At 32.2% G+C, this 26,492-nt stretch overlaps 2 protein-coding genes across 2 annotated transcripts; one reads left to right on the top strand and one right to left on the bottom strand.

Annotated features, from left to right (window-relative positions):
• The first annotated feature begins 4,840 nt into the window (after nt 1–4,840).
• On the top strand, nt 4,841–21,602 carry LOC145933594 (uncharacterized). Its single transcript, XM_083033427.1, has 3 exons — nt 4,841–5,097; nt 11,936–11,996; nt 17,982–21,602. Exons 1-3 carry the CDS (start codon nt 5,088–5,090, stop codon nt 18,283–18,285), a joined length of 375 nt encoding a protein of 124 aa, XP_082889553.1. The 5' UTR covers nt 4,841–5,087; the 3' UTR covers nt 18,286–21,602.
• Nucleotides 21,603–21,743: 141 nt separating this feature from the next.
• Nucleotides 21,744–24,829, bottom strand: LOC145933592 (transmembrane protein 192). The gene is made up of 4 exons (XM_083033425.1): nt 24,719–24,829; nt 23,458–23,612; nt 22,985–23,381; nt 21,744–22,704 (listed from the first exon to the last, which is right to left on the bottom strand). The coding sequence occupies exons 2-4, from the start codon at nt 23,560–23,562 to the stop codon at nt 22,460–22,462; spliced, it is 747 nt and encodes a 248-aa protein (XP_082889551.1). The 5' UTR covers nt 23,563–23,612; nt 24,719–24,829; the 3' UTR covers nt 21,744–22,459.
• Between the last annotated feature and the right edge of the window lie 1,663 nt (nt 24,830–26,492).

Genomic DNA, 26,492 nt, shown 5'->3' with positions numbered 1-26,492 from the left:
GCAACCGAAATAATTTATAGCCAGACTTCATATACGCCGCGTTCTATCTCTTTTCTCTCGCACCTATCCCTGTTCTAAATTTCCTTCCTTTTCTCTTTCTCTGTCTTTCTCTCTCTATATATAATCTCTCCTCTCTTTCTCCCTCTCGCACTGACCCTGAAACCCACTATAGTTCATTCATTACGCCATCGTGCAATGGCATTCCCACGTAGCGTACGAGTAACTAGAATATTCAGACTATATATTAATCTTAAACGCATTAAGAATAAATAAACATGTATATGCATACGTCATGTATGTATATCATTAAATTATAAACGTATAGAAGAAATTAAAAATTTTTTTCAAGTTAATTTTATGGAATATTTTTTACAAGATCTTTACATGTTAAAAATAAATATTACAAAAATAATATTATAACAAAATTTCTTTCAAATTATTTCTCCCTTTTAGATGTAATAATATTTTTTAAAAAAATAAGCATCAGTTTTAAACAAAATAGTTTCGCGTTTCTCTCTCGTTCAATATTCTTTATATTTTTTTAAATATTTTATATTGATAAAATTTTCACATATATCACCTTAATATACTTCGTTACTCTAATCACAAAATATAGATGTCATATACATTGACGTCATTGGAACAATTGCTTAAAGATCGAAATAGATTTGATCATCCTAAACATTACTGATTTATGTCCTCATCATTTAATACTGAATGGTGGTTGATAGTTGAGTTTTGTTTATTTAAGGGTCGATGCCACTAACGTCGATTAACTTTAATTGCAGTTTAATCAAATTCTTTCTTTCTTTTTTTAGATACTAGCACTGTGATATAATACAAACGAAAAAGAAAAATTTAATATATATAGAAAAAATATTTTCTTATCCCATTTTCTAACTTTATATTCCTGTGTATGATTAAAGCTTATTATAATTATCTTATTATATTATAATATGTATATGTATTTTAGTCTTTTATATTTTTTTACACATCTTCTTTTTAAATAAATTTTAAAGAGAATATTTTCTCTTATTCGCGAGAATAAATAGAATAACTGGTGCCTAACGAAGTAATTCGTTTAATCTCAAATTCTTCCAGACTAACACACACACACATAACCCAGGGCATCTATAAATCCGCTCACATTTACAGAAGCGTCATGCATGTTAAAATAAATAACTATGTGTACTGTAAATTTCAAAGTGTGAAAGGTAGCGCAGTTTGTTTTAATTATTCGCAGGTTCCCGTGACTTCCACGCCATATTTTTCAACGATAAATCGCATTCTTCTCGCGTCATGAAAGGGCCGCAAATTTCATCAGCAAGGAAGCTCGTGTCATAAGTCCTGATCGAAATTTATCACGCCGAAGATGTCAAGACGCGGATCTCAGGCGAAGGATTATAAATTCAACGAGAAGATTCCACAAGCAAATAAAATTCATACAGGAAAATAGTCTTATAACTTTGAAATACTTTTCAAAAATTTTCATATATTTTACGACTAAAAATAATTGACTAACTTTTTGTTTATAATTTTTTTAATAAATGAATGTACGTTAATAAGAATTACAGTGCGGATATAATTTCCTTTAAAAAATCACAATTCCATTTTTTTTTAATTTTTATAAAAATTGCAATGTTTCGATTCAGTAATTTCGTCTTTTTTAAATTGGTAGAATCATAACAAGAATACAGAAAACTATCAAACAATTTTATCCAGTGAAACTATCAGTGCGATTTAAATTTAAATGAGAATGATTCTCGCTGTAGAAGTTATATGCACTTCTATTCATTAACAGCTCGACTGTTCTGACAATTTTTCCGTTTCCTCGTAAATTACGCGCTCTCGGATGACAGCACGAAGGTCATCGTGAATCATTTGTTATTAAACTGTAAACGCGTTGTTTCGCGAGATTCGACGAGAAACCGTCGTTTTATATCAACGCACGATTGGAATTTTTTCCTTCAAGATTTCGCCAAAAACTTTTCTCGACCCTCGTCTTTCCTTCCCTACATAAGAAACAACCCTTGTTGTTTTCACGGCAATTCAATTTTCCTTCATGCAATCGTCGCCCTTTTCTCGCGGAGAATAATAAAAATATATACGATGAAACTTTGGTTTCACATATTTGGCTGAGGAAAAAATGAATAACGAGAAACCACTGGTTTACCAACAACTATCGATTGTCTATAACTCAATTAGCGTAGTATATCTAGTTTCGCATCTGTCAACAAATTAGCATCAATGACACATTGATCAATGCGTCATACATATGGCTAATCATATATAGCTAATCATATTTTAAGATATGATTATTGATGATATGACCGATGATATGATATTGACAATACCGCTATAGAAATGATATAAAATAAAATAAGCAATTTCTCACTCACCAATACGTGCAATAACGGAATTGTAGTACACAGCACATTGATCTGAAAACAAAATATTCAAATTATGTATATACATATGTATGTGTGTGTCGAATATCTCATAAACAATACAGTTTAAAAAAAAAATGTTTTTATTTTGCATACCTCACAGTTGCTCCGCTATTGCCCGATGCTTCCCCGAGCCTCCTCCTTCTCTCTTAGTCCTTCGTAGCACTCGCGAAAACATGAATAATTACGATTGTTCGACACTTTACGCGGCGCTCCCGACACGCGAAACTTTACACGGCACTCCCGACACGCGAAACTTAACACGGCACTTCCGCCACGACGCGTGAATCGCACTGTGTGTCGCATGCTACCTGTAACAAATAAAATACATATACATATTAGAATAATCTTATTATTTTGCATTATAACATACACAACATGAATATGTAAGCTAAAATCTTTATATATCTTTAATTAGCAAATTTTCGCTTTATTAATATTTTTTGACAGAAATCAGCTGATTAAAGTGTTAATTTGTGCTAATTAATTTTTAAAATAATAATATGTTTATATAAAAATTTAAATAATAATATGTTATAATACTTTACACTCGATTAATATTTTTTGATAGTTATCAGCTGATTTCTGTCAAAATATATTAATCGAGAATAAGATATTATAACATATTATTTACAACATATTACTATATTTTAATTTTTTAACATATTATGACATATTATTTTAAAATTTAATTATCAAACGCTTTAATCAGCTAATTTCTGTGAAACTTTATATTATTTTTGAAAAAATATCATTTGTTTTACATAAAACCAAAAAATGGCGCGCTTGTGTTGTTCTAGTATATTAAAAGATAAAATAATAAACAGAATTCTTTTTCAAATTTTGTTACAAATTATCATTTAAAATAAACTTTACTTGCAAATAATTTCAAGCAAAATAAATAATATTTTTTTTCTTTGTTTCTCTCTCTCTTTCCCTTTCTCTCTCTCTTTCTTTCTCTGCTTATTTTTAAGATGTTATTAAAATAATTTAAAAGATTACATCTCGCTATTGCAAGCAATACAAAATGTAAAAATAATTTCGATCATATATTCTCGGCATAATATTAAATATTCTTTGGGACATATTATTCTTAGGGCTTTGAAAGGTTTCAGGAGACATAAGGCGATGACAGATGATAGCACGTACAATATTCCGGTCTCGTTGGCGGACATGCGGAATTATATATCGGAAATTGGAGCCCGATATTCAAACGAAGTATGTCAGGGTTTATTACGTGCGAGGCCATCATGCAGTGCGACCATGTCACTCTCGCGATTCTTCGTTCGATTATAATTTATCGAGCACATAGAAAACGAGTTAACTCAAGTAGCTCCAAGCTGGTCTATGCTGTATTCAGTCTAAATAATAATTATTGTAAAGTAAATTCCGCAATATCAATTATAATAATAATCCAGAGCAATTCTATATTGAAATAATATTCAATTTTTCTAATTAGAAAGGGGGAGGGCATGTAAAACATATTTAATATTCAATCAAATTAAAGAGAATATTTAATATTTAAAACAAGTTTAAAAGAAAAAAGATAGCGTTAAAACATTAATTTATAAGCGCTATTGTTATTGTAATTTTCGGGATGTATAATTGCGACGGATAAAGCATTTCCACATTTAAAAAAAAATTGATTACTATTTTAAATGAGAAAATTCGATGGCACGCGCCTCGCCCGATATTTTGACTCAATGTGTGGCCGCGAAAAACATGTGGCCCACATGTGGGATACAATGTGGCATATGCAAACGAAAAAAACTTAAGGATGTTTATAAAAAAACAAATGTAGTGAGGATAGCAATGATTTTTAAAACTGAGAGTTTCATACATTTTCCATTCATTGGAACAACGTGATGATGCACCCTGCTTTTTTGCATTATCTTTAATCACGACAGATCACGATAAAGAACAGTTTCATCAATGTCGAAACTAATCTATATTTCTATCAGATGAGAATTTTTTCAGCAAATACTGTTATCATTTTATTAAAAAAAAGGTTTATTTATAGATTTTATATTAGATTCAACGGGTTAAATTAAATATATTCATTGATCTTCTGATGCATATTATAATATATATTTTTCTAAAAAATAAAAAAAAATTGCTATAGCATTATGAACATATGTTATTCCTTTAAATGTATATGTACTTTTTTTATTATAAATACTGTGAAGAGTGAATTTTGATGTAATTTTATTATATGTATTTTCCAATTTTACGCAAAATTAAACAGAAAAAAAGTCACAGTCGAAAAGATTAATTAGTCGAAAATCAGCGACATTTTTACAGGTGAGTATGTGAATTCGATAAAATTCGCAACCGGCTGCAACCCCTTCCACCCGGTGGCCGCCGAGAGGCTGCAGTCGATGTCGAAGCCGACAGCCGACGCGCGCCGATCAGTCCGCGCGGGACGCTCGAGGAGCGAGGATCGTGTTCACATATTGCTTTGCTCTCTAAATCTCTCTCAGGTGCGTCGGATAGTAAACGCGAGCGAGCGGGAGAGAAACAGCGCCAGTTTTCGCATCCGAGTTCCGTAGAATCGAGATTGAGAAGAGAAGAAAAACGGCGGCGATCATAGAGAAGCATTTTTTGCGGGACGACCGGAACTCCGGAAGTTTTGAAGCACAGATGGTGAGAGGTGAGAAAAAAACGCGACAAAAGTACGTTCCTTGCGTGTATTTTTTTATATGTCTCTACGGATGAAATATATAAGGGCACTTTTGCAAGCAATCGATCGACCTCCGAAGAGGGACTCCCTTAGTTACTCTTGCCCACCCTTAATAGAGTCGAACAGATGTTGAGGATGATGATGGTCCTAGATTGGTCGCGTTTCTCGCGTGCCAAACGACGCGCGGGTTAAGGTCCGTTAATTCCGAAGTTTAATCTATCACGCTAATCAAATTTGACCGAGATGAGTCGGTTCAACGTGGTTGAAAATGGGAAAATGTATTCCAAGTTATGTATTATGATGTGCGGATTGCGAGGTAATTTTACACTTTCGAGCGATGTCAAAATTAACATTCGTTAAATCCTTTAACTATTAATTCGTTGAATCGGATTATATTCACTTCGTACGAAACAGAACGAACGAATTATCGATAATAAAATTAGACTGATGCAATATAATAATCCGATCATAAATTGTACATAATTAATATATTTTGTAAATCAGTTTTGCAAGAAAAAACAATTACAACGAGAGAAATCAACTGTGAGAAAAAATATTTTCTTTTTTATATCCTTTTAAGAGACGGTTCAATTCTCATAAAATGATCGAGATAAATTTATTGTGTTTTAATCAGTTTCGAAAATTAATTAAATCAACTAACAAACGATTCACTAAATAATATATAAATAATATTATTGTACAAATAATTAGAAAAAATATCAATCAATGGTAAATGCCATAAAAAAAGAATTATTTTTATAATATTTATAATACTTTACGCGATCTCTCTCTCTCTCTCTCTCTCTCACCCTCTTCCTTTTGTTTGAATTTGAAACTCTACAACTATTACTATATGGCTCACTGCGGCTCGAAGGGATTGAAATGTTTTGTAACGAAGCGAGAACGTAATCGTCGCTATTCGATTAACGATGAGAAATGGTACTCCCGAGAGAGTATTTTGGTCGTATCTCAAATGAAATTTAAAGCCCCGACTACGTGGCGATCGATCCCATTCAAATTTAAGTTCCACCTTAAATTTAATCTTTCGCACAGACTGACTTATTAGTTTCGTTTGACGTAAGGCGGCCGTGGAACTGGAATAAAATTTCCTCGACTGCTCAATTGGGCGTGATGAATAATTGATTTCGAACTTAAGTCAGGGCGGGTGAATCGGAAATTTTCCTCCGACAGGTATATTCCCATTCGCTATTTCCTGGAATATCCAAGCAGTCGAAATGCGATAAAGAGATAAAAATGTTCTATTATAGGAAAATCTGCCGTTTACTCGATTATACAGAATAATAAACGACATGTTTATTTAAATCGCGATTTTTCTGGAAAATAGTTTTTAATAGATTTATAAATCATTTTATAAATAAACCGTAATATAACATCTCTCGCGCGTTGTTTAATAGATAATTAACCAATCTTTTATATACTCGATTAGTATTCTTTTACACAATTTATGTGTTCTTCAGTTTTTAGCCAAATATTTGTATGCAGATAAAAGTTTTGCTGAGTAACTTGAAAATGTAATTAATAAAAATGGCGTGTATAATTACATCTTGTATTCAATAGAAACAGGAACAAGATATCCAGTACAAAAAAATGTCTGACCGCAACTAATCATTCTCTACTTAAATTACATATCCATCTTTTTCCACTTGCTGTATTATAGAGAATGAGATGTATTATACGTATAATATAGATACTGATAAATATAAATAAATCCAAAAATAAATTCATCTTTTATATAAATATCTTGAGAGGGGGAGAGAGAGAGAGAGAGAGAGAGAGTTCTATATTAGATTAAACGCATTTCTATTTCTTTTCTTTACTTTATCAATTAACTTCTTTTATATGATAAATTCTATACGATATCACTTATTTCTTTTTCTATCTCTTTCTATCTGCCTCTTCTTACACTGTTTTTTTCTTTGAAAAGTCGGAGTTCGTCCCAGGATAATAATAAATTAATTTCTTTCTTTCGTTCTCATTTTCCCCTGTCTTTCTCTATTTATCTATCTATCTATCTATCTATCTATCTTACTCTCTTCCTACACCTGTTCACCTATATACGCAAATTACACTTTCCGCGTGCCGGACGAGAGTGTCAGTCGCGAAATGAGCCTGTCGGTCTTCCCGCGAGATCCGGCATGAACGACGTTTAAATTTACATTGGCGTCGCGAGAAACCGAGAAATCAGCCGGCTGTCGTACTGCGCTTAAATTTAAATTTCCCTCGAATTTTGAGTGATGCGATTGGATCAAATTGCTCCACTCGGCCGCAACATAACATATATTTACCCCATTAACAATTTTGGGTAGATATGTTGCAACTGTACCTAAGAGCTTGACGATCATAATCGAACATAACCGGCTGTCGTTTTGTGCCTACACTTTTCTGTACAATCTTACTTACAATTAGTATGTATATGTAATAAAGTTAATTACCATTAAATTTTCCAAATATCTCGCATCATTATTCAATTATTAATTTTTATTTTTCTATTTAATTCTTATTTAGCTCTACCAAACTTGTTAATCTGTGCATAATCAGATTAAAGAATTAATTTTTTTTGAATCAATTGATTTTTTTTGTCAATATACTTCAAAAGCAAATTTATCTTCATTTCTCACATTCCGATTTTATTTTTTCGTTCTATAAAAATATGTGCATTTTTTATCAATTAACTATACCAAGTCATATCAGACAACATTTAATAAATAAAAAAATATATGAAAGATAACATATAAAATATCAATATATTAATATAAAAATTCGATTAATAAATATATATATATATATATAAAGAGAAAGAGAGAGAGAGAGAGAGAGAGAGAGAGAGAGAGAGAGAGAAAGAAATTAATATATTATTTGATTATTATTTGACTATATTAAATGGATTAAGAGAAATTATTTGTCTAAAGGAGTAATATTTTTCACAAATTAAAATTATCAGCGTATCCTATATGATAAATAATATATTTAGCAATAAAACATAATTCGATTGGCTGTATACGTCACGCAATTGAAGGATTTAAATTTGTTCTTTCTCGACGTGTGTAAATTTTGTCGTTATGTAGCGAAGCAAATTCATTGTGCAAGATCCTCAGCACATATTGGCAATCGCGGTTAAAACAATAGCAGAACGCTATTCAATTGAGTCAGAAGTGTCATTATTACCGAACAATACCTTAATGTCATCACATTATTGTCAGCGAATTCGTTCGTCGTTTTTTCGATACGTTATATGTCAAAAATAGAATAAAGATTTTATTAGTGATAAAAAAATTCTATTACTCTATCTATTCTTTATTTTTTCTCAACTCTATCGCAATAGTAACAGAAACGGTATATTTCAACAAAATAATTATTATATCTTTAGTTGTAAAAAAAAAACTATATTATTAATAACACTAATTATAATTTTTAATTTAAAATAATCTTAAGTGAAAACTAATTGTAAGTATCGCAGTTTATACAGCGCATAAATACAAATACATTTTGTGTAATTAATGTGCAAAAATTTAAGAGTTTCTAGAAATAAAAGAAATTGTCGAAGTGTTGAAAAGAAGATTTTCGTGACAAATTGATATTAGCATTTGATTTCGAACCGCTTACATGGAAACATTGTAACGAAAGATTGTCGCACGTTATGTTCAATTAAGTATTGCATTAATAAAGCACCGTAAGAGATTGTCTATGAGATTAAGGTTTCATTAAATCAGAAATGTCTAATTAGAGATACACGTTAGATATGCTTAGCTATACATATGTTATATACAAGCCTGATTCGATAATCATATACTGTCTCTATTTTGTTATACTCCCAATTATGTTTGTTATTTTTTAAATATTTTATTGCCTAATTGATTTAATATTTATTAATAATTATACAATTAATAATAATTTTTAATTTAACTTATAATTTATTTATTATTATTTTATTTAAACTATATTTTTCATTTATTCTTGAAATCATATAGCATTTTCTTCATATTGTTTTACATTTTCAGTCTACGATTCCTAACATTAATTTACATCTCTGATTGCTGGGTAACTCGACATTGCAAGAAAAGCGCGCGTGTCGTGTGAGGATTATTCATGACAATCCATGCTGTATCTGTATGACGCGTAATACAGAAATCGATATTAATTATACTATTTGTATGCACATTATATGGTTCGCATAATGCTGCACGTAGGTCGTGCTAGATGTTTCATAAGTCACGCGACGAATGTATTTCTCGACAGATTTCAAACCAACTTGTCGTTAAAATTAAAATCTAAGCGGAATTATATGCAATAAAGAAAGACTGTCCTTTTGCAATTAATTGTAGAAAAACTTTGCTGCGGCAAAATTTAATTATTAACTCTCTTAATTACTGAGATGCTTATGAATAAAAATTAAAAAGCTAAAATGTGAATACAAGAATAACGGAGATTCCGTACAAATTATTTTGCTTTACGTCAACCTAAAGTTCAGCGAAAAAGTTACTATACAAAAAAATTACTACGTAATTTTCATGGAACAATCTGTATAGTGATGACCTCTCATATTGTACGGCGATGCTGCGCCATTAATCCGACGACCACGTTTCTGCTCTATTAATTAATGCATATGATTGCCATCTAATCATCGAAAAGGTCAAAACTCTCCCTTTCTTCTTATTCACTCGAACTTTTATCGCTGCCTGATATTAACAGTTTCCGAATCAAAATTAATTACGTAATTAATTATATATCTATTAATATCATTTTCAAACAAATTGATATTTGAGATTTAAATTGAAACTGAAGAATAGACTTCTCGATAAAAAAATTCTTCAAAATAAGTCAAAAATTTTATCTTGCAATATTTATAAAAGCTATTAATACGAATACTGATCTAAATGGAAAAACGCTCAAGAGATGAAAAGAATGATCAGGACGAGAACAACTTCCTCTCGAGGAAATACTGTCGTGAATAGTTCGATATTACGCGCGACGGTCGATCGATCTTCATTAAATAGAGAGAAAGAGAGACAGGATCTGCAATTTGCATAGAAAAATCGAACGCGTGCAGGGCGCGTCCCATAAAAGATGAAAGAAGACGACGGTATGTCAGTGTCAGTCGACGGATGCACACTGCTGAGCGAAGAAAATCGATCTATCACGATCGAGACGTCACTCTCGACATTCGAGCAAGATGATCAACAATTTATAGATCGACCGACCACTCGCTCGCTATGCCGGGGAGCGATACGGAGTTCTTTCTAAAATCCGAAAACCCCAACATTTCCACGTCTCGATTATAAAATATCGACGTAGAGCCAGCCGGCGTTGTCCATTTACTGTGCCAAAAAAAGACAATAGTTCAGACAATCTGTCTAATAGCACGCGCTCGATATCGATCTGTCGCAAGACTAATTAACTAATTTTAAGTTATTATATCAAGTTGTAAGTTTTACAGAACGTTATTATAAAGTAAAGAAGTTCATAAAGAGTAATTACGATACAATATATTTAGAAGGTATCGTTTTGTTTTTCTTTTTTACTCGATTCGAGAATTGAAGCGCTTTTATTTTCAAGCCGAATTTTTTGATTTTATATTTTTAGAAAAATATAAAGATTATGTATAAATGGAGATTATATATGTGTTACAAAAAGCAACAGTGGAAAATCGAAAACTTTATATCATCTTCGATCTCTTTTTTAATGCGAATTTTGGAAATAAGTTCTTCAATTTTATATAATATTTGTTCAAAAACGTTTATTTTCTAAGACTCTTGATGCTGTAATTATTAGCATGCAATTACGTAAGAAGTAATAATTTTCTCTGCAACATAGAATTTTAGAATAAAGCGTCATTGATATTTTAATAGAATTATTGGACATGAGCAATTACATTCAGAATTTAGAGTCTTCGAGCGAGACGTGCCTTCGCGGACACACGCTTATTGTTTCCTGAATAAATGGGATACATCTCGTGCACGATAGTCTTTCTCAGAGACGCGTGACATCACCGATGAAGTATAGTTATGTCCTCCCATAGGAGAGAAGAGCCTCATTGTCCGAACCCGAATTGCGACGACGTTGTCTCCGAGCGAATTACTGAGCGAATTTCGCGCATCGTTAAGCCTTAAATACTATCCGCGGCTGGAAATATGTAATGTTACCTCTGGGTTAACAAATGTGCGCAGTGTCATAATTAGAACGCAGGAATACATTCTGCAGTTTCGTTTAAATTTAATTCAGATATTTTAATGAACATATTTCCTGGCAAACGTTGAAAAATTTTTTAAATATTCGAAAGAGAAAGCAACATACAAAATCGTTTGCTAAAAAATTAAATATTATTTACTTAATTCAATTGAAACCTTCTGTGATAAAAATATTGCTTAATAGCTTACTGTGTGTGTGTGGCTATCAATTATAATTATTATTTATCTCCTTCTTCTTTCCTACTTTTTTTGTATATTTTTCTTCATAATGTAAAATTAAAAATTTTTGAATATATCGTAAATTGAGTTTATTATGCTTATAATTAAAAGACGTGGATTCGTGTCCTACTCAAGAATAACGGTTGTGTTGTTTTCTTTTTATCAAAAAGTAGTTTCGTTTCGCATGAGAAAACTCGCGGAAGATGAAGAGCGTCGTCCTCGTTCACGTTAAAGCGATTTGTAAGGAAAGTCATCTTGTTTAAGGAAACAAATGAGGACAGATGTAACGACAATGTAACAGAGCCTCGATATGCGAGGAAAAGCTATAGAATTTTTTCTCAAGAATGATTATATAAAGACTAACGTCCTTCCGTTCATTGCAGGATCGTTACCTGATATCGCAGTGACGATGGCATCGGGCAGAGAAATCCACGGTGCTTTCAGGTAAGATAAACTTTAAATTATGTATATTAAAATTTCAGTTCTAAAAATAATTTATTAAGATTTATCTAATATTTTAAAACTGTACAACTCTATTTTAAATGGATAAAATGCTAATTTTTGATTATTTTTGCAACAAAATATTTTATTTATATATAATTTTAACTCTGAATATTATAAAATGCAATTTTTTATAATTATATCCAATTTGCCTTGATTAATGTTTTCCGCGTTATTAATATCCTTTTTTCGTGTTTTCATTTTTCTTACTTTACGCATGCAAAGTCTTGCGCGAGTGCACTCGAAAAAAAAACGGGCACAACATACACGCACCACTGATTTCACCACACAAAACTCGGTTTGTAATTTCAAGGATTTTCGTGGGTGTATATTTCTCGACACGTGACCTTTAGAAATTCATTATTGCGTGAAATACCAGGAATGAGAAGCTAGTTAGCCATCTGTTACATCAATCTACAGCTCACAAATAAGATATACAGTTCCTTAATAACAGATTTTTCGAAATATGCAAGTTTTTGAGTTGATTTCAAGTTAAAATTTAACGTAATATCTTTTTCATGTATTCAAATAATATGATGTGGTAAAAACGATTCGAATCTCTTATATCTCGTGACAATTTTCTAAAAAAAGATGTCACAAAAACGCTCGGTCCAAGAAAGATGAATTATTTCTAATTTAAATATCCTTAAAAATATCCTTAAAAGATATTTAATATCGAATACATATCTTTGTCAGAATAATCTTCAAAAATACGTTATCTCTATTTTAATTTAAAATAGATCAGTTTAAACGAAAAAATCATAACAATTTAATTCTAATCGTATTCTATTTTCTCTCTTTAATGTATTTGTCTGGAAATATATATATATATATAAAAAGTCATCTAGTTCGAAAATTGTAGGTATACACACATACACACGCACGCATTTTTCACGCGACCTTTGCAAATTCCTGGCGTGGGTGTGAGTGAATAAGGTAATAGGACACTTCGACAGTACATCGATACGAGTTTCTGTTACATAAATAGAAATGCTTAAATATAATAAAATATCATTATTTTTAGTCAGTAATTAATCAATATTTTACGATATAAATCGATACTTTCACCGATGAAATCACTTCAGAATATTACTTCAGAATATTGACATTGCACATTAAAGTAAATAAAGATAAATTAACAAGAAGCAATGTATATATTTCTCGTAAAGTTTTTTTAAATTTTTTATTTCGAGCAATTGACTCAATTTTAAATAAAATTTGAAGTACTTTTATATAAAATCTTTAATACCCTCATATATTGAAAGCATCTTTAGAGTATCTTTATGCACAAATGACATATTTATTACGACTTTGAAGCACGTTTCGTACTAATCAACGTATTTTTGCCAGGCATTTAGCGCCAAATATAATTGTTCGATTCCTGTCTACATCATGGATATGATATTCCACGAATAAACCTCGGCATTAGAACATGTCGCGAAATTCGTGATGAGAATGGCAAGTACGGATTTAGAGTGGAAATATCGATCGTTGTCTTCTCGCGAGACGAGAGTAACTTGAGAATCGGGCAGTTTTGAACTATTTCGCGATAGCACACATGACCGACTGGTAGTGAATGGAAGAAAAAGTGCCTTGGCAGCCAGTGCTAGCTGCGTGCCATCTTATTCTTAGCAACGTTACTTTATTTTTATTGCGCTTATAGAGCGCGACATCGATCGCTCTCGCGAGTTGACGTCGTTCGATTTGATAGACGCTCATAAGTAATGCAACGAGAAAGTAGTAGTACCGCGTCATAGAGTCAGACGGCTGAATGAAGAAAAAAATGCAACGAAAGAATATCTTTAGTAGCTACAAAGTTACATTGCTTCCATATGTTTTGTTTATTCCTTTGCGATCTATTTAGCGATTCAAATAGCTTACATATAGATAACATCACGAGCATTGCAAAAAACAATAGAAATAATTACGTAATTTCAATTGTCTGCAATCTCGCGTAAAACGTTTTAGTTTAGGAGCACATCTCTTCTTACGTTAAAAGAATCCGTAATGTAAAATATATAAAAAAGATTATTGATATCTTCTCTCTCTTTCTCGCTCCAATAGTTTCGTTAAATTAATTAAGCTATTATATTATAATTGATCTCTAAAAAATAAACTTTTATTTTTGTATTTAATAAATGTGAAACTTATCATGTAAAAGAATAAATGTATGATTTTAATAGTCGTATCCGCGCAAAAGATATATTTGCTGTAACAAACAAATTAAAAAATCTCAAAGTTGAATCTTCCAAACACTTAACATAAAACCGCCATGTGTCACCGGGGACCCGATATGTACTTCCGATCGTAAATTAAATATCCAGCGCCTGGCAGATGCGGAAATATTTTTGGCGTACGTAATAGCGCTTTTAAGCTCCCTCGTGAATTCGGCAATCGATATACTCCGGTGACTCTCTCGCCAAGTTCGACCAACCGGAGATTGGAAAGTTCCGCACTAAATTTCGTCCGAAATGCAGTTGGTTTCGCTTTTCCCGGTTGGATACCGGTCGTCCATTCATGCCTAAGTGAGCCTCGCTAAGCTACTGAATCCTTGATGTCACGTTTAAGACATCGTTAGAAAATTATGATAGAGAGAATGAGAGAGAGAGAGAGAGAGAGAGAGAGAGAGAGAGAAAGGGAGGGAAGGAAGAGTTCTAAGGATATCAGAAGAGGCGCATATCGCATCGCGTTCCCCATCGAACGGTGCTGTTCATTAAACAATGCGAACCCATTATCGAGTTTATCACAAAAAATAAATTGGATCGCGTTCTCTCGTATCGTCTGGATCACATTTTCGCGTTTGTTCGAGTGCAATCAAACGCCATTCACGCATCTCCTCTTTCCTGTTCGGTCTAATCTCTCGAATAATATCCGAGTCATTTGTCTTGCAAGCAATGTGAGAAGAATCTTTAATGTGGCTATACACGATATTCTCAATATTGTCTCGATCTCGATTTAGGCAAATCAGAGCTTAATATTAAAATAAAAAACTCTTTCGAAAATTTTGAAAAGAAGTAGTATACTTATAGTAAGTCGAAGCTCATTAAGATTCAGCAAGATTAAAAAAAAAAGATTTTAAAATGCTTTTTTAAATACTTTCTTAAATAATCCCGGTCGTACGCGCGTCATATGTGTAGTTTGCGATTTCCGAAAAATCAATACTTTTCCGCGGCAACACGCGGTTCCCGGCACACCGATGACGTAATGCCTGACGCAAGCGACAATCGTTGCGGCCGCGATGCCGCAGAGAGGCGAACGTCGATAGTACACCGGACGTCATGAATACCTTTGACTTCCTCAGACCAGTATTTTTTTGAATGAATGCATCATGCCTTATTGTAATAGCATTATATGATAATTACATACATCATCGTTGTTTTTATGAAAATTATCCGTGTGACAAAATAACTTATAATGGAAGGTAGCGTTGCGAATTTCGCAACGATATGTCATATCACTCGATGTATTTGATTGACATACAAGCTATACAAATAATACTTGAAATAATCTTTATAAATAGTTTGCCAAAATTATATATAGAATTTGGGGAATAAAATTCAACGGTATTTTGAAATGGCCAATTCAATTGCATAAATAATTTCAGGACAGCTATATAAAAAGATATAATAAAAAAAGGTATACATGAAAAAAAATCAAACATGGACTTTTATCGTCAATATAAATTGCTCCGTGAATCTGCGTCGATGTTTATCGTTTTAATGTTTCGATAAAAGAAAGTCCGATATAATTTTATGAGTTTTTTTTATATACGATGATCCGCGAAAGAATCGCGTTCCACTCGCATGCGAAATTCGCGAAATCTCGCGCCACCGATCGCCACGGTTGTCGTCGATTAATCTCTCGGTTTCGATCGTCGCCCTCTGCCCTTTCGCCGTTTCTTCGACCCCGTTTCGCCGCCGCTCCGGCAACGTGCCACGAAAATGGTCTGTGATTACCGCGGTGGCAGGCATTCGCGCTGACGAGGCGAATATTCCGTCTTCCGTCCGCGCTATCCTTAACCCGCGCGAAATTGATTTCGCCACTCCGCCGCTCGTCTCTCGGGTGAATACCCGCCATTGTGCGAAAAGTAGGTAACCGTCAGAAAGATCATACACATATACACATACAAATACACAATATGTTCGTATTTCCCCATTTATATTATCCTCGGAGAACGCAACACGATTTTCGTATCTTATGGTCTAAACAAGTATTTTGCGTCAAAATAAATTAATTTTAATTCTCAATTATCGTGATATTCTTAGGGAATCAGATATTAATACTGTATAGAATTTAAATCTTGATTATGTTGAGTTTTTATTTAAAAAAAAAATATCGGTCAGCAATCAAAATAGAATAATCTTTTGATTATTCACTGATTATTTCTATTTCAATACTCGTGTGTGGATAGATTAAATTTTTTACTATTTCGAACAAAAAGTATCTCCAAAAAGTCTCTTAAGATATTTTGCAGCCCTTTCTATGAATTAAATTTATCTCTCGCATTTTATCTCTTGCCAAAGTCCATTCCATTCTCATTAGAGAGATTTTTGCTTCATAGATAATCCTATCGTCAATAAGCACCGGCAAAATGAACAAAATTTCGCTATATAATCGGCCACACGAGGGTAAAGCTAATGAAGTTGAAGATTTCGTGGGCACCTTAGTGTTTTCTCTTTGCGCGCGATAACACATCCGCCTTTTTCCGCCGGTGATATCAGCAGTCCGGCAAAAGAAGCTCGTAAATCCGAGCGTAAACAACGCCCTAAAACACGAGAGACGTGTTGGAGAGGGATAATTCTAGATTCGATTGTGCCGCGATCCGACCATACATATATATACATAACGTACATATATGTGTGTGTATATATATATATATATATATATATATATGTATATTGTATATATACATATGTATAGTGATGCGGAGCATGTGTGCAACAAAATACCAAAGCCTGTAAACGAGACTCGAGATACATAGCCGGCTTTCGGATCGATACTTGCCGCCAACATTTTCGCGAGTACGAACTTTACGAAGGACACGACAAGGCAGAAGAAATCATCCTATTCGACTGACATCTCGCCGCACAAGGAACGCGATGACAATGAAATTCTCGATGCAATTTTTTCGCTATTCACCGAATCTGCCCGAATGATGTCAAGAGCGAGGAAATTTCGAGGAAATGCAGGCGAATCATTTTTGCATTTTATGTATGCGCAAATAACTCTCCTTCGATGCATTTCAAGCCATTGAAAACGCGATGGAAAATTCTCGCATCCAACACATCGCGCACATGAACGTAAAATAATTCTCAGAAATTAGTTTATATATATATATATATATATATATATATATATATATATATAATCGTATATTGTGTTTAATGTTACTGCGTCCGATAGCAATCAGTTATCATTTATCATCGAGTATATCGAGATATATACGATAGAAGTTGGCTTTTCCTCTGACGTCAATAACAGATACGTAAGGGGTTTACGCGCGTATTTCAGTCGCCCGCGCGGAAACAATGAGCCCTCAAATCCCTCGAGATATGTTATTTATATGTTATACGCCCGCGAAAAAAAAAAAATAGAATAAACACGGAAATATATTAAACGTTATTGAATGTCATTCTATAATACGCAAAAAACGGGAGGAAAAAAGTAAATTTAAAAAAAATCATGCAAATTCAACGTAGCAAAAACAATCAGCGATTATTCCATTTCCCAGATATTGTATCGACACGTGTGTGCGAGTGTATGTGTGTATCGAACAAATGACGATATTCTTGCACAAATTTATATAATTATCATTTTGTTTTTTTATAAACGATTAACATTTTTCTGACTTCATCTTTTTTGGCAATTTGATTATTGTACCTAAAGTAAAATTATCGTCATCACATCATCGTGCTCATCTCTTTTCAGTCTCATCGTGGACGACGTGGATTCGCACTCGATCCTCAGCGACGGCTCTGACCTGGACGGATTGTCGCGCGAGAGCAGTTCGCAAAACTCGGCGTCGCAGACGCCGCTGGACAGTCCCAGTGGACCGCGCGAGAGGATCAAGCAGATCCAGGTTGAGGCCGAGACCAGACGGGGCGAGTTTGCCAGGCTGCTGGAGGAGCACGCGCAGGTGGTGCGCAAGCTGAAGATGATGGAGGCGGAGGAGCAATTGTCGACGACGACGACGAGCGGAAACGCGACGATGATCGGCGGTGCGCACGCGTGATTTTACGGTATTTTCTATCATCGCCGTCGCCGACAGGACGAGGATGCTATCGAGGGTTGGGACCATCGCGTCGATCACCGTACGACGACCACCACCACCACCTCACCGCGTTTCCCCCTCGACCGCGAAACACCGCAATCCGGATAAGTCGTCGTCGTCCATCGCGATTTGCGAGCAAGATGATGCAAATATCGTTGGACGTCTGGATTATTAACCCTAGGATGTACCTCCGCAAAATGCGAATAAGGTATATAAAAGGTTTGTCGGAGAATGATGGATGCTGCATCCGAGAGTTAATTATGAGAGAAAATGGGGGAAAGGGGGGTATGAATTCGAGAGGACTTCTCTTGCTGTTTTCATTTTTCTATTATGTAATTTTGTTTCGCCGACTTTCGCTTCGGGCTAATTCAATCATGCTTGGTTTGGTAATTAAAATCAGAAATAAATCCTAAACAATATAAGTGGAATCTAAAAGTTTCTTTATCATTTCATGATGGATTATAGCAATAAGAAATAATAATTATTTTTTGTATATTTTCTATTTAATAAACTTTTATATTTATAAAATTCAAATCTAAATTAAATTTAAATAATTAATAAATTAATAAAGTTTCTACGAGATTTATATACAATATATAAATGTGCATTTATGATTGCAATGTGTTATATTGTATTATAAGCATGTAACATCTCATAATTTTACGTCTAATTAAAATATTTATACTATTTGAAATCTGAGATGCGCCATCGAGAATTCGCGCAGAAAATTTCATGAATCAGCAATGTAACACGTGTAAATTCGAGAAGCGTTTTTTCATCTTTCCTCCGATTTTGCGAGATCGAGTTAAAGCGAGCCCGATCGATGGGATCAGAAATCCGAAATGATAATCAGGCTCCTACGATAGGGATCGTCCTTACTTAACCCTTGTTTGCAACAAAGTCTGAATAAAAACCACTAGACACGACAATAATGAGGAACACTTTTAAAAAAGGAACGTGCGCGATCGCGTTATTTATTCACTCAACGCGTGGAACAAGAAACTCCCGTTCGAACTAGCTCAGCAGCAACGGCTGGCCTAATAAGTGTAGTACAAATTTTGCAGTGAAGTCTTAATAGAAAAAAAAAGAAAAAAATTGCGAGTGGACCGAGAGAGTTTCTGATATAATTCCAAAGATTTGACACGATGATGATAATCGTGCCGTCATTTGCGGCGGAAGCGCGGATGTTGGAGTAAATACATGGTGTCGTACATGCGAACACACGTATAGCCTATACTCTCGAAATAATGGGGTGTACAAGCTTCTACGCGAGTTTTATAGTATCGTAGAATTGAGTGTTCCATAAGTGTAAGCTAGTTTTGTATATCGTAAATATATATAAATATATATACACGTGTATGATAAAAAGCGCGGGCTGCCGAGTCTGACGATAGACACACTCTTTTGTAAATAGATTTCTTTCCATTACACACACACATATATATATATATATATATATATGTATGTATAACAAGGCTCGACCGATTGATCCTCACCGATTAATCCCGATTAGCGATCTTCTGTCTCCTATATCGAAATTTCAGCTATGTAATTACGAAAATAAAATTAAATCGTAATTAGGAAGACTGTAACTATTTACGCAATTTTTTTTTTCTTCGAATAATATTTAAATCTTCGTCACAGAAAAGTTTTATTTTTAATTTAATTAATCACTGTTAATGTTGAGAATGAATAAAAAATATTCATTAAAAATATCAAGTTTATCAAAAAATTTGGTATAAGAAATTTATAATATAATTTTTTCTCCTGTAAATATATTATAATTAAAATGTAATGTGTCTAGAAAGGAAAATATATTATAATTAAATCCCTAGAAAGGAGATATTATAATTAAAATGATTAAATAATTAATGAGATAATAATCCCTAAAAAGGGACAATAAAAAAGTTGATTGAAGATTAACTTAATCTATTATCGGTGCAATTGGATCAAGAATTCGTGAGGCTTGAGCAAAATCGCTAGAGCCAAAGGAAAAGATGCGTCGAAAAAAGTGATGTATTTAATTTCGTTGTTTCATTCTTAATATTAAAAAAAGGGGTTTATATAAAATACGGGCTAAATAGAGAGAGAGAGAGAGAGAAAGACAGAGACAGAGAGAGAGAGAGGATCAACGATGCTCTACTAATTTTCTACGTGTGCTACGTTAGACCGGTATCCAAATGACATAGGTATTATATATATTAGGCATTTATAGACTTATATATATACATACTTAAAAAGAGAGAAACACAAGTATAGACCTGTGTTAAATTAAATAATCCTAGTGTAGAAATGTCTATAGTTATACACAGTAATGCCAATCTACGTCAGTAATCAAAATATTTTTCTGCTTAAATTAATTCTTAAGATATCATATGATAAATCTTTTATTGCACGATAATATCTCAGTGTGAAATATTAATTGATTTTTCATATGTCAATTGAGATGATAATCGCTCACATGATATTTTTTTCAATAAAGTACGATTAATACGGAGATATAGAATAGAAAAAATGATTAAGTAGTCAATTCTTATGAAACGCTCTTCAGATTTCCAAGATGTATTTAAAAAAAAAAAAGAAATCGTCGTACTATTCATTTTTATAGGAGTTATATGATATATGTAAATAATTTATTACTTCTTTATAAATAAACGCGCGATAAAAAAATTTCAGGAAAGATATTTTGATCGCTACATCGTTGGCTGGCTGTGTAAATTAAGAAGACAGTCCTAAAATACGTAATAAGGAATAGACAGGAATGATTTTAGCTGCTCAGAAACGTAAAATGCTTTAAAGGAAATTTCGCAAAAAAGAGTGATACTGCGTAAGGCAATAATTTCTTCAACATACTCGAGAAGACTACGAAATAACACTAGGCACAGATGCGAAACGAGAAATTTGCATTATTTTTGCTGCTGCAAAATATCCTATATACGATCGTTACTATTACTTTAAGAGAACTGCAGATTATTACATAAATATTATCACTATGTAGTTTTTACTCATATATTATTCATACGAGACTGCATGTTAGAGACGGCTATATGATAAACATATTTATCAGATTTGTAATAAAATGTTGAGAAAATATGTGATTTTAATTTCGTGCGAGCAAAATAAATTGCGAATAAAAAACGTGATCCGATAGCAACGTTTTTATCGGTTCTGCTTTCTATCGCTGCAATAAAAAACGGCTTTTTGCGACCCAACAAAATGCAATGTAATATTATCACGCCGAGTTAATGTTAACGTAATTGAGATTTATATGTAAATTTTGAATGTATTATTGTAATATGCGACAGATACGCGTGCGACACCACGCTGTTGAGTTTTATTAAGGGAAACCGCTGCTTGACTAATTATTTATATAGACTCATGTTGTGTGTATGCGAAATAATAATGTATGTAAAACGATGATTGCTACTGGAAAAAATATATATATTTTATTGAGTTGACAATGGATATATATTTGTATTCTCTTTCGCAGCGACCGCTTTTTTCGATTTTTTTCTTCAGCGCATAAAACTCACGGATGTGTTAGTAAACGTGCGAAATTATTTTCAAAAGAATATATTTAGTATATTATTATCGACTGCAAACAATAATACGTGTGAACAACACATTATATAGTAAGTGTTATGCAGTGTCTTTTACATTGCTATCTCGAATCTATCATTTACAATTATATCTATAACTAGAGATATACAATTACATTTAAAAAATATATACGCGAAGATATAAAAATAATATACTCTCTACATAACAGATCAAGATATGTTTCAAATATAATGTGAAACAGAAATAACTTGTAGATGGAATAGTTTATAAAATATGTAAGATAATTTTTTTTAGCAAACTTGGAAATACAAAATTTTTTTAAATATATGTAAGAGAGAAAGATATATTAATTATTATCGAGTATATTTCAATTTCATTAAAAGACACATTATATATCACGCTTAAAGAATTAAATTAAATGTTTGGGCGATGCTTTGCAATCGACTAATATAATAATATTAATTATAAATAATTGTTACATAATATATACATGACAAAATAATATCATGATTATAAATAATTACACATTTCGTTTATTGTTTTAGAAGGGATATGTAATCACAATGTTTTTATCTTACGATTCCATCGTTCTATGCTGAGATGCTAATAGCATTATTCTGTGACTTAGCTTTACATTGTGATCTCTCAAATATCTTATCAAGTCTGCCTGTTTTTCCAACAATTCCTCCAAATTTGTTCCCCTTTGATGATAACCGACTTCTCCCATTCCTGCATAAGAATCCTGTGTAAAGGACGACAGCCATTCATCACGAGTAACATCGGGCAATGGACGTAATTGATTGAATCTCATAACTCTCTCTACACGAAGAACAAATCGGAATGAAATACAATTGGCGATTAAACAAATAAGTATAAATCTTGAGATTTTTAGCGTATTAGCGTTAAAATTTATACTCTGGAAATGCTTCAACGAATACCTAAATAATTAAAATATCTCCATTCTTTAAGAACGGTTGACGAAGAAATCTCGAAATCATCTTTTCAATGTATATGAGAGTACAAAATTTATCTTGCTAATAAACTTTTCCTTTGTCTCCTTTATTTAACTTAATATTCTCTTTTTTTGCAAGATACTTACTGATATAATTAATATAAGACGGCACGATTATCAAGAGTTCCAAACTAGTTAGAACAAAAATGTAATTAAGTGGCGTAAACCACTCTGATGCCCTACAGTATCGCTCGTAGTCGACTTTGTGCGTATGATGTAGAATCACAGCTAGTAGCAAATAACATGTATTCCACAACGATGTGATGAAAAGGGGCGTCCTTATAAGTCGATATGTTGTTTGATAAAAATCTAAGTATCCATCAATACGTAACTTGTGATGCCTCGCCTTGACAACATGATCTGTCACCATGACTATCAGCCAGTAGGCGCAATGTAAGTATAAGTATATAAAATATGTGTCACACTTGTTCCGCTCTTCTGGCCAGACAGACACAAATACAATCCCAACAATTTCCAATGAAATCTACAAAAATACTCGAATATATCCAACCATTAAACATTTAACAAGCCTATAAGCATAGCAAGCGAGATATACCTACACTAAGCAAAAGTGGTATCGATACGGTTGGCACAGTATTCAACTGCTGGAAAGTGTCCTCTTCTTGAGAGATCAAGATTGGTTGAAAAGACTGCTCTTCTTCCATTTTAACAGTTTAATTAAAGAACACTCATAGAATATATCCCAAACAGATTGCTACAAATTTAATAAACTTAATGCATTTTTTTCTTTCTTTAGAATAAATATTATAACATATCTACTGACATGTGCAGCTAATATCTTTATGAAAAAGAAATTGTCTATGCTTACAGAAATATCCCAGAATAAAACAGATAAACAAATCCAATATACAGAAAGATGAAAATAAAATACTAGAAGTATCAACAAAAACACCTAACCTTCATCATGTGCGACAGTTTAAAATGTTCCATTTTGTTTACAATCATATGAGTATTAGAAAACAAATCTCAATAGCATTAAAGTAAAAGAAAAATTAAAAGAAATGCTTGCATCTAAAGAAAATTTTTGAGATATTTTCATAAAGATATTTTTTCCTATGTTATTCTTCTTTCGCTAATGTATTCTAAGAAGTATTAATACTTTAAATGAAATAACGTTTGAATTAAAATTGTGAAAGAATATGATATTTACCTTGTATATATACATAAAAAATGACAAATGCGTTTTCAATCAAAGTACTGCTTGTCACTAATCGTAATCGACGTAAACACTCTCAACAATCATCACGATTACAATGTCAGATTCACTATGAAAAAAAGTCTCTAATCGAATTTAACGACAGTTAATGCCATACGAAATGAGACTTCGATGTCTTATTCTTAGATGAAGAAATAAATGACATTAAATACGCAGCCAACAATGCAAACAGCACTGTGTATATATCTTAATGCAGTAAAGAATATTCATTGTGTCTAGCAGAAAAAAAAAAAATATCGAAAAAAGTAATATTAAGTTTGTGTCGAATAAATTAAAAAGAAATGGGGATAATAAAGTCCTTAAAGTATAAGTATATTAATTAGACTAAAGTCGTTAGAATAAAACATTAATTAATACGCCTAAGTACGAGTCTGGTAAAACAATCACGTGATCGAATACAGATTAGGTTAGGTTTAAGTTTCTTAAAGTGGTGGTGGAAGTCGTTTCTCCATGTGAATCATGTGAATTAAATAACCTAGCTAGGTTAAGCTAGGTTATGTTTACATTCGCGGCGTCGAGTTGACGACGAGCACGCAAGAAACTTGCGTATCTTATCGATTATATGATACGATGTACTCACTCACATACTCCCGGAAATATTCGAGTCCTATACGAAGCGAACCATGCCACACGATCTTGTCAAACACAGGACGACGTCTTTTCTACTTTCGTCTACTCGAATGACACTATACTCCACTTCGCTTCGAGTGTCGCGTTCGCGTTCGCGATGTCATTCATTCGAGCAGTGGCTGTCAACTACTGTCAATCTTGCTAATTGTAAGATGCAGCATAAGAAAATATGCTACACAATAATCTCAGCGGAGTCCGATTTTAACATTACAAAATATCCAGAAATTATCTTTAATTCGTTAATGAAAATAAAAATGCTAATGATAATTTAAATGATAATTTTATATAAAATTTAATATTAAATTTAATACAAATTTAAAAATGATAATTTTTTTATCTTACTCATATCATATATATTAGCATGACAAAAGAGAAAGAAGAGAATTTTTGTTATTCACTGAAATTATATATATATATATATATATATATATATATATATAATAGTTTCAAATCTTGAAAATATATAGAGAGCATAAAAATTTGATTTTTTTTGTCAATATTAAGTTTTTAAACAAGTTCATAATTATATGTTAACAGTTAACAAAAATTTTAACAGAATAACAAAAACTTTTATTTGTTCTTTTCCCTATCAGTGAGAAATATTAGAAACGACAATCTGCTCAAAATAAGAAAATTAATGAAATTATAACAAAATAAATCTGTAAGCATTATTATTTTGCAAAGTAACATTATTTTTTATTTTATCATAAACTATAATTTTTATTAGTTTTTTCATGCTTTTTTAAAATAGTGAGAAGGAGAGACAATTAACAAATGAAAATAATAGGGAAAATTTTAAAATGATTTTAAAAAGAAGATAATTTAAAGATATAATAAGACAACAATTTTATAGTTTTTTCGCCGTAAATACCATGTTTTAATACATGTTTTGTACATATTTTGTATAGAGATTAATCACACATCACCGTTGCAAAAATATATACAAAAATGTATATTTTCGTAACGAAAGCAGTGAGTGATGATTCGCGCTGTCTTATAGTATAAATTTCAACCGTACATTTCAATTTCTGATAATCTGATACGTTTTAAAAAATATCGATAAAATCGCCGAATATTTATTAATATTCTGTACAATATAAATGAGTTTTATATTGTACATCTTGATAATGTTTTATTTCTCCTGAAGGAAGAGCCAGCAAAATCATAAACTTCATACAGAAAATGACGAGAAAGACTCGAGACATAACACAAGAATGTTACAATAATATGCAGTTTCATAAATGCAAAATTATTGCATCTAAACATGTTATTTTATCCCTTTCTAAAAAAGGCATATTATTGACATATTGTTCTCGCTTTTCCGCGGTGCTGATTGACTGTTTCGATTCGCATTGTGCGTTGTAATCATAGCATTGAGCAGCTGTTATCGCGAGGATTAGCAGTTTGACAGTTTGTCCAAAATAAAATAAAATAAAATAATATTATGCGTTTTAAATAATGTTATAATACTTTAAACTCGATTAATATATTATATGTTTGACAGTTATCAGCTGATTTCTGTCAAAAAATATTAATCGCGGATAAAGTATTATAACATATTATATTACTTACAAAATATTATTATTTTAATTATATAATAATATGTTGTAAACGATATATGTTATAATATATACTTATAATATACTTTGTCCGCGATTAATATTTTTTGACAGAAATCAGCTGATAACTGTCAAAAATATTAATCAAATTTAAAGTATTAAAACATAT

Source organism: Prenolepis imparis, unplaced genomic scaffold (genome assembly GCF_030444845.1).
Source record: "Prenolepis imparis isolate NDT839.2.m4 unplaced genomic scaffold, iyPreImpa1.0 SCAF_3, whole genome shotgun sequence".
NCBI lineage: Eukaryota > Metazoa > Arthropoda > Insecta > Hymenoptera > Formicidae > Prenolepis > Prenolepis imparis.
Note: the sequence above shows the minus strand (reverse complement) of the source record. Positions and strands in the feature narration are given on the sequence as shown.

Excerpts from the sequence above, each read along its gene's own strand:
- LOC145933594 (XM_083033427.1), top strand. Across the intron at positions 11,997-17,981 it reads GAAATCCACGGTGCTTTCAG|TCTCATCGTGGACGACGTGG; the intron begins GTAAGATAAACT and ends ATCTCTTTTCAG.
- LOC145933592 (XM_083033425.1), bottom strand. The coding sequence starts at position 23,562 with ATGGAAGAAGAGCAGTCTTTTCAACCAATCTTGATCTCTCAAGAAGAG. Across the intron at positions 23,382-23,457 it reads CGATACCACTTTTGCTTAGT|ATTTCATTGGAAATTGTTGG; the intron begins GTAGGTATATCT and ends GTATTTTTGTAG. Across the intron at positions 22,705-22,984 it reads GTCTTATATTAATTATATCA|AGAGAGTTATGAGATTCAAT; the intron begins GTAAGTATCTTG and ends TTCTTCGTGTAG.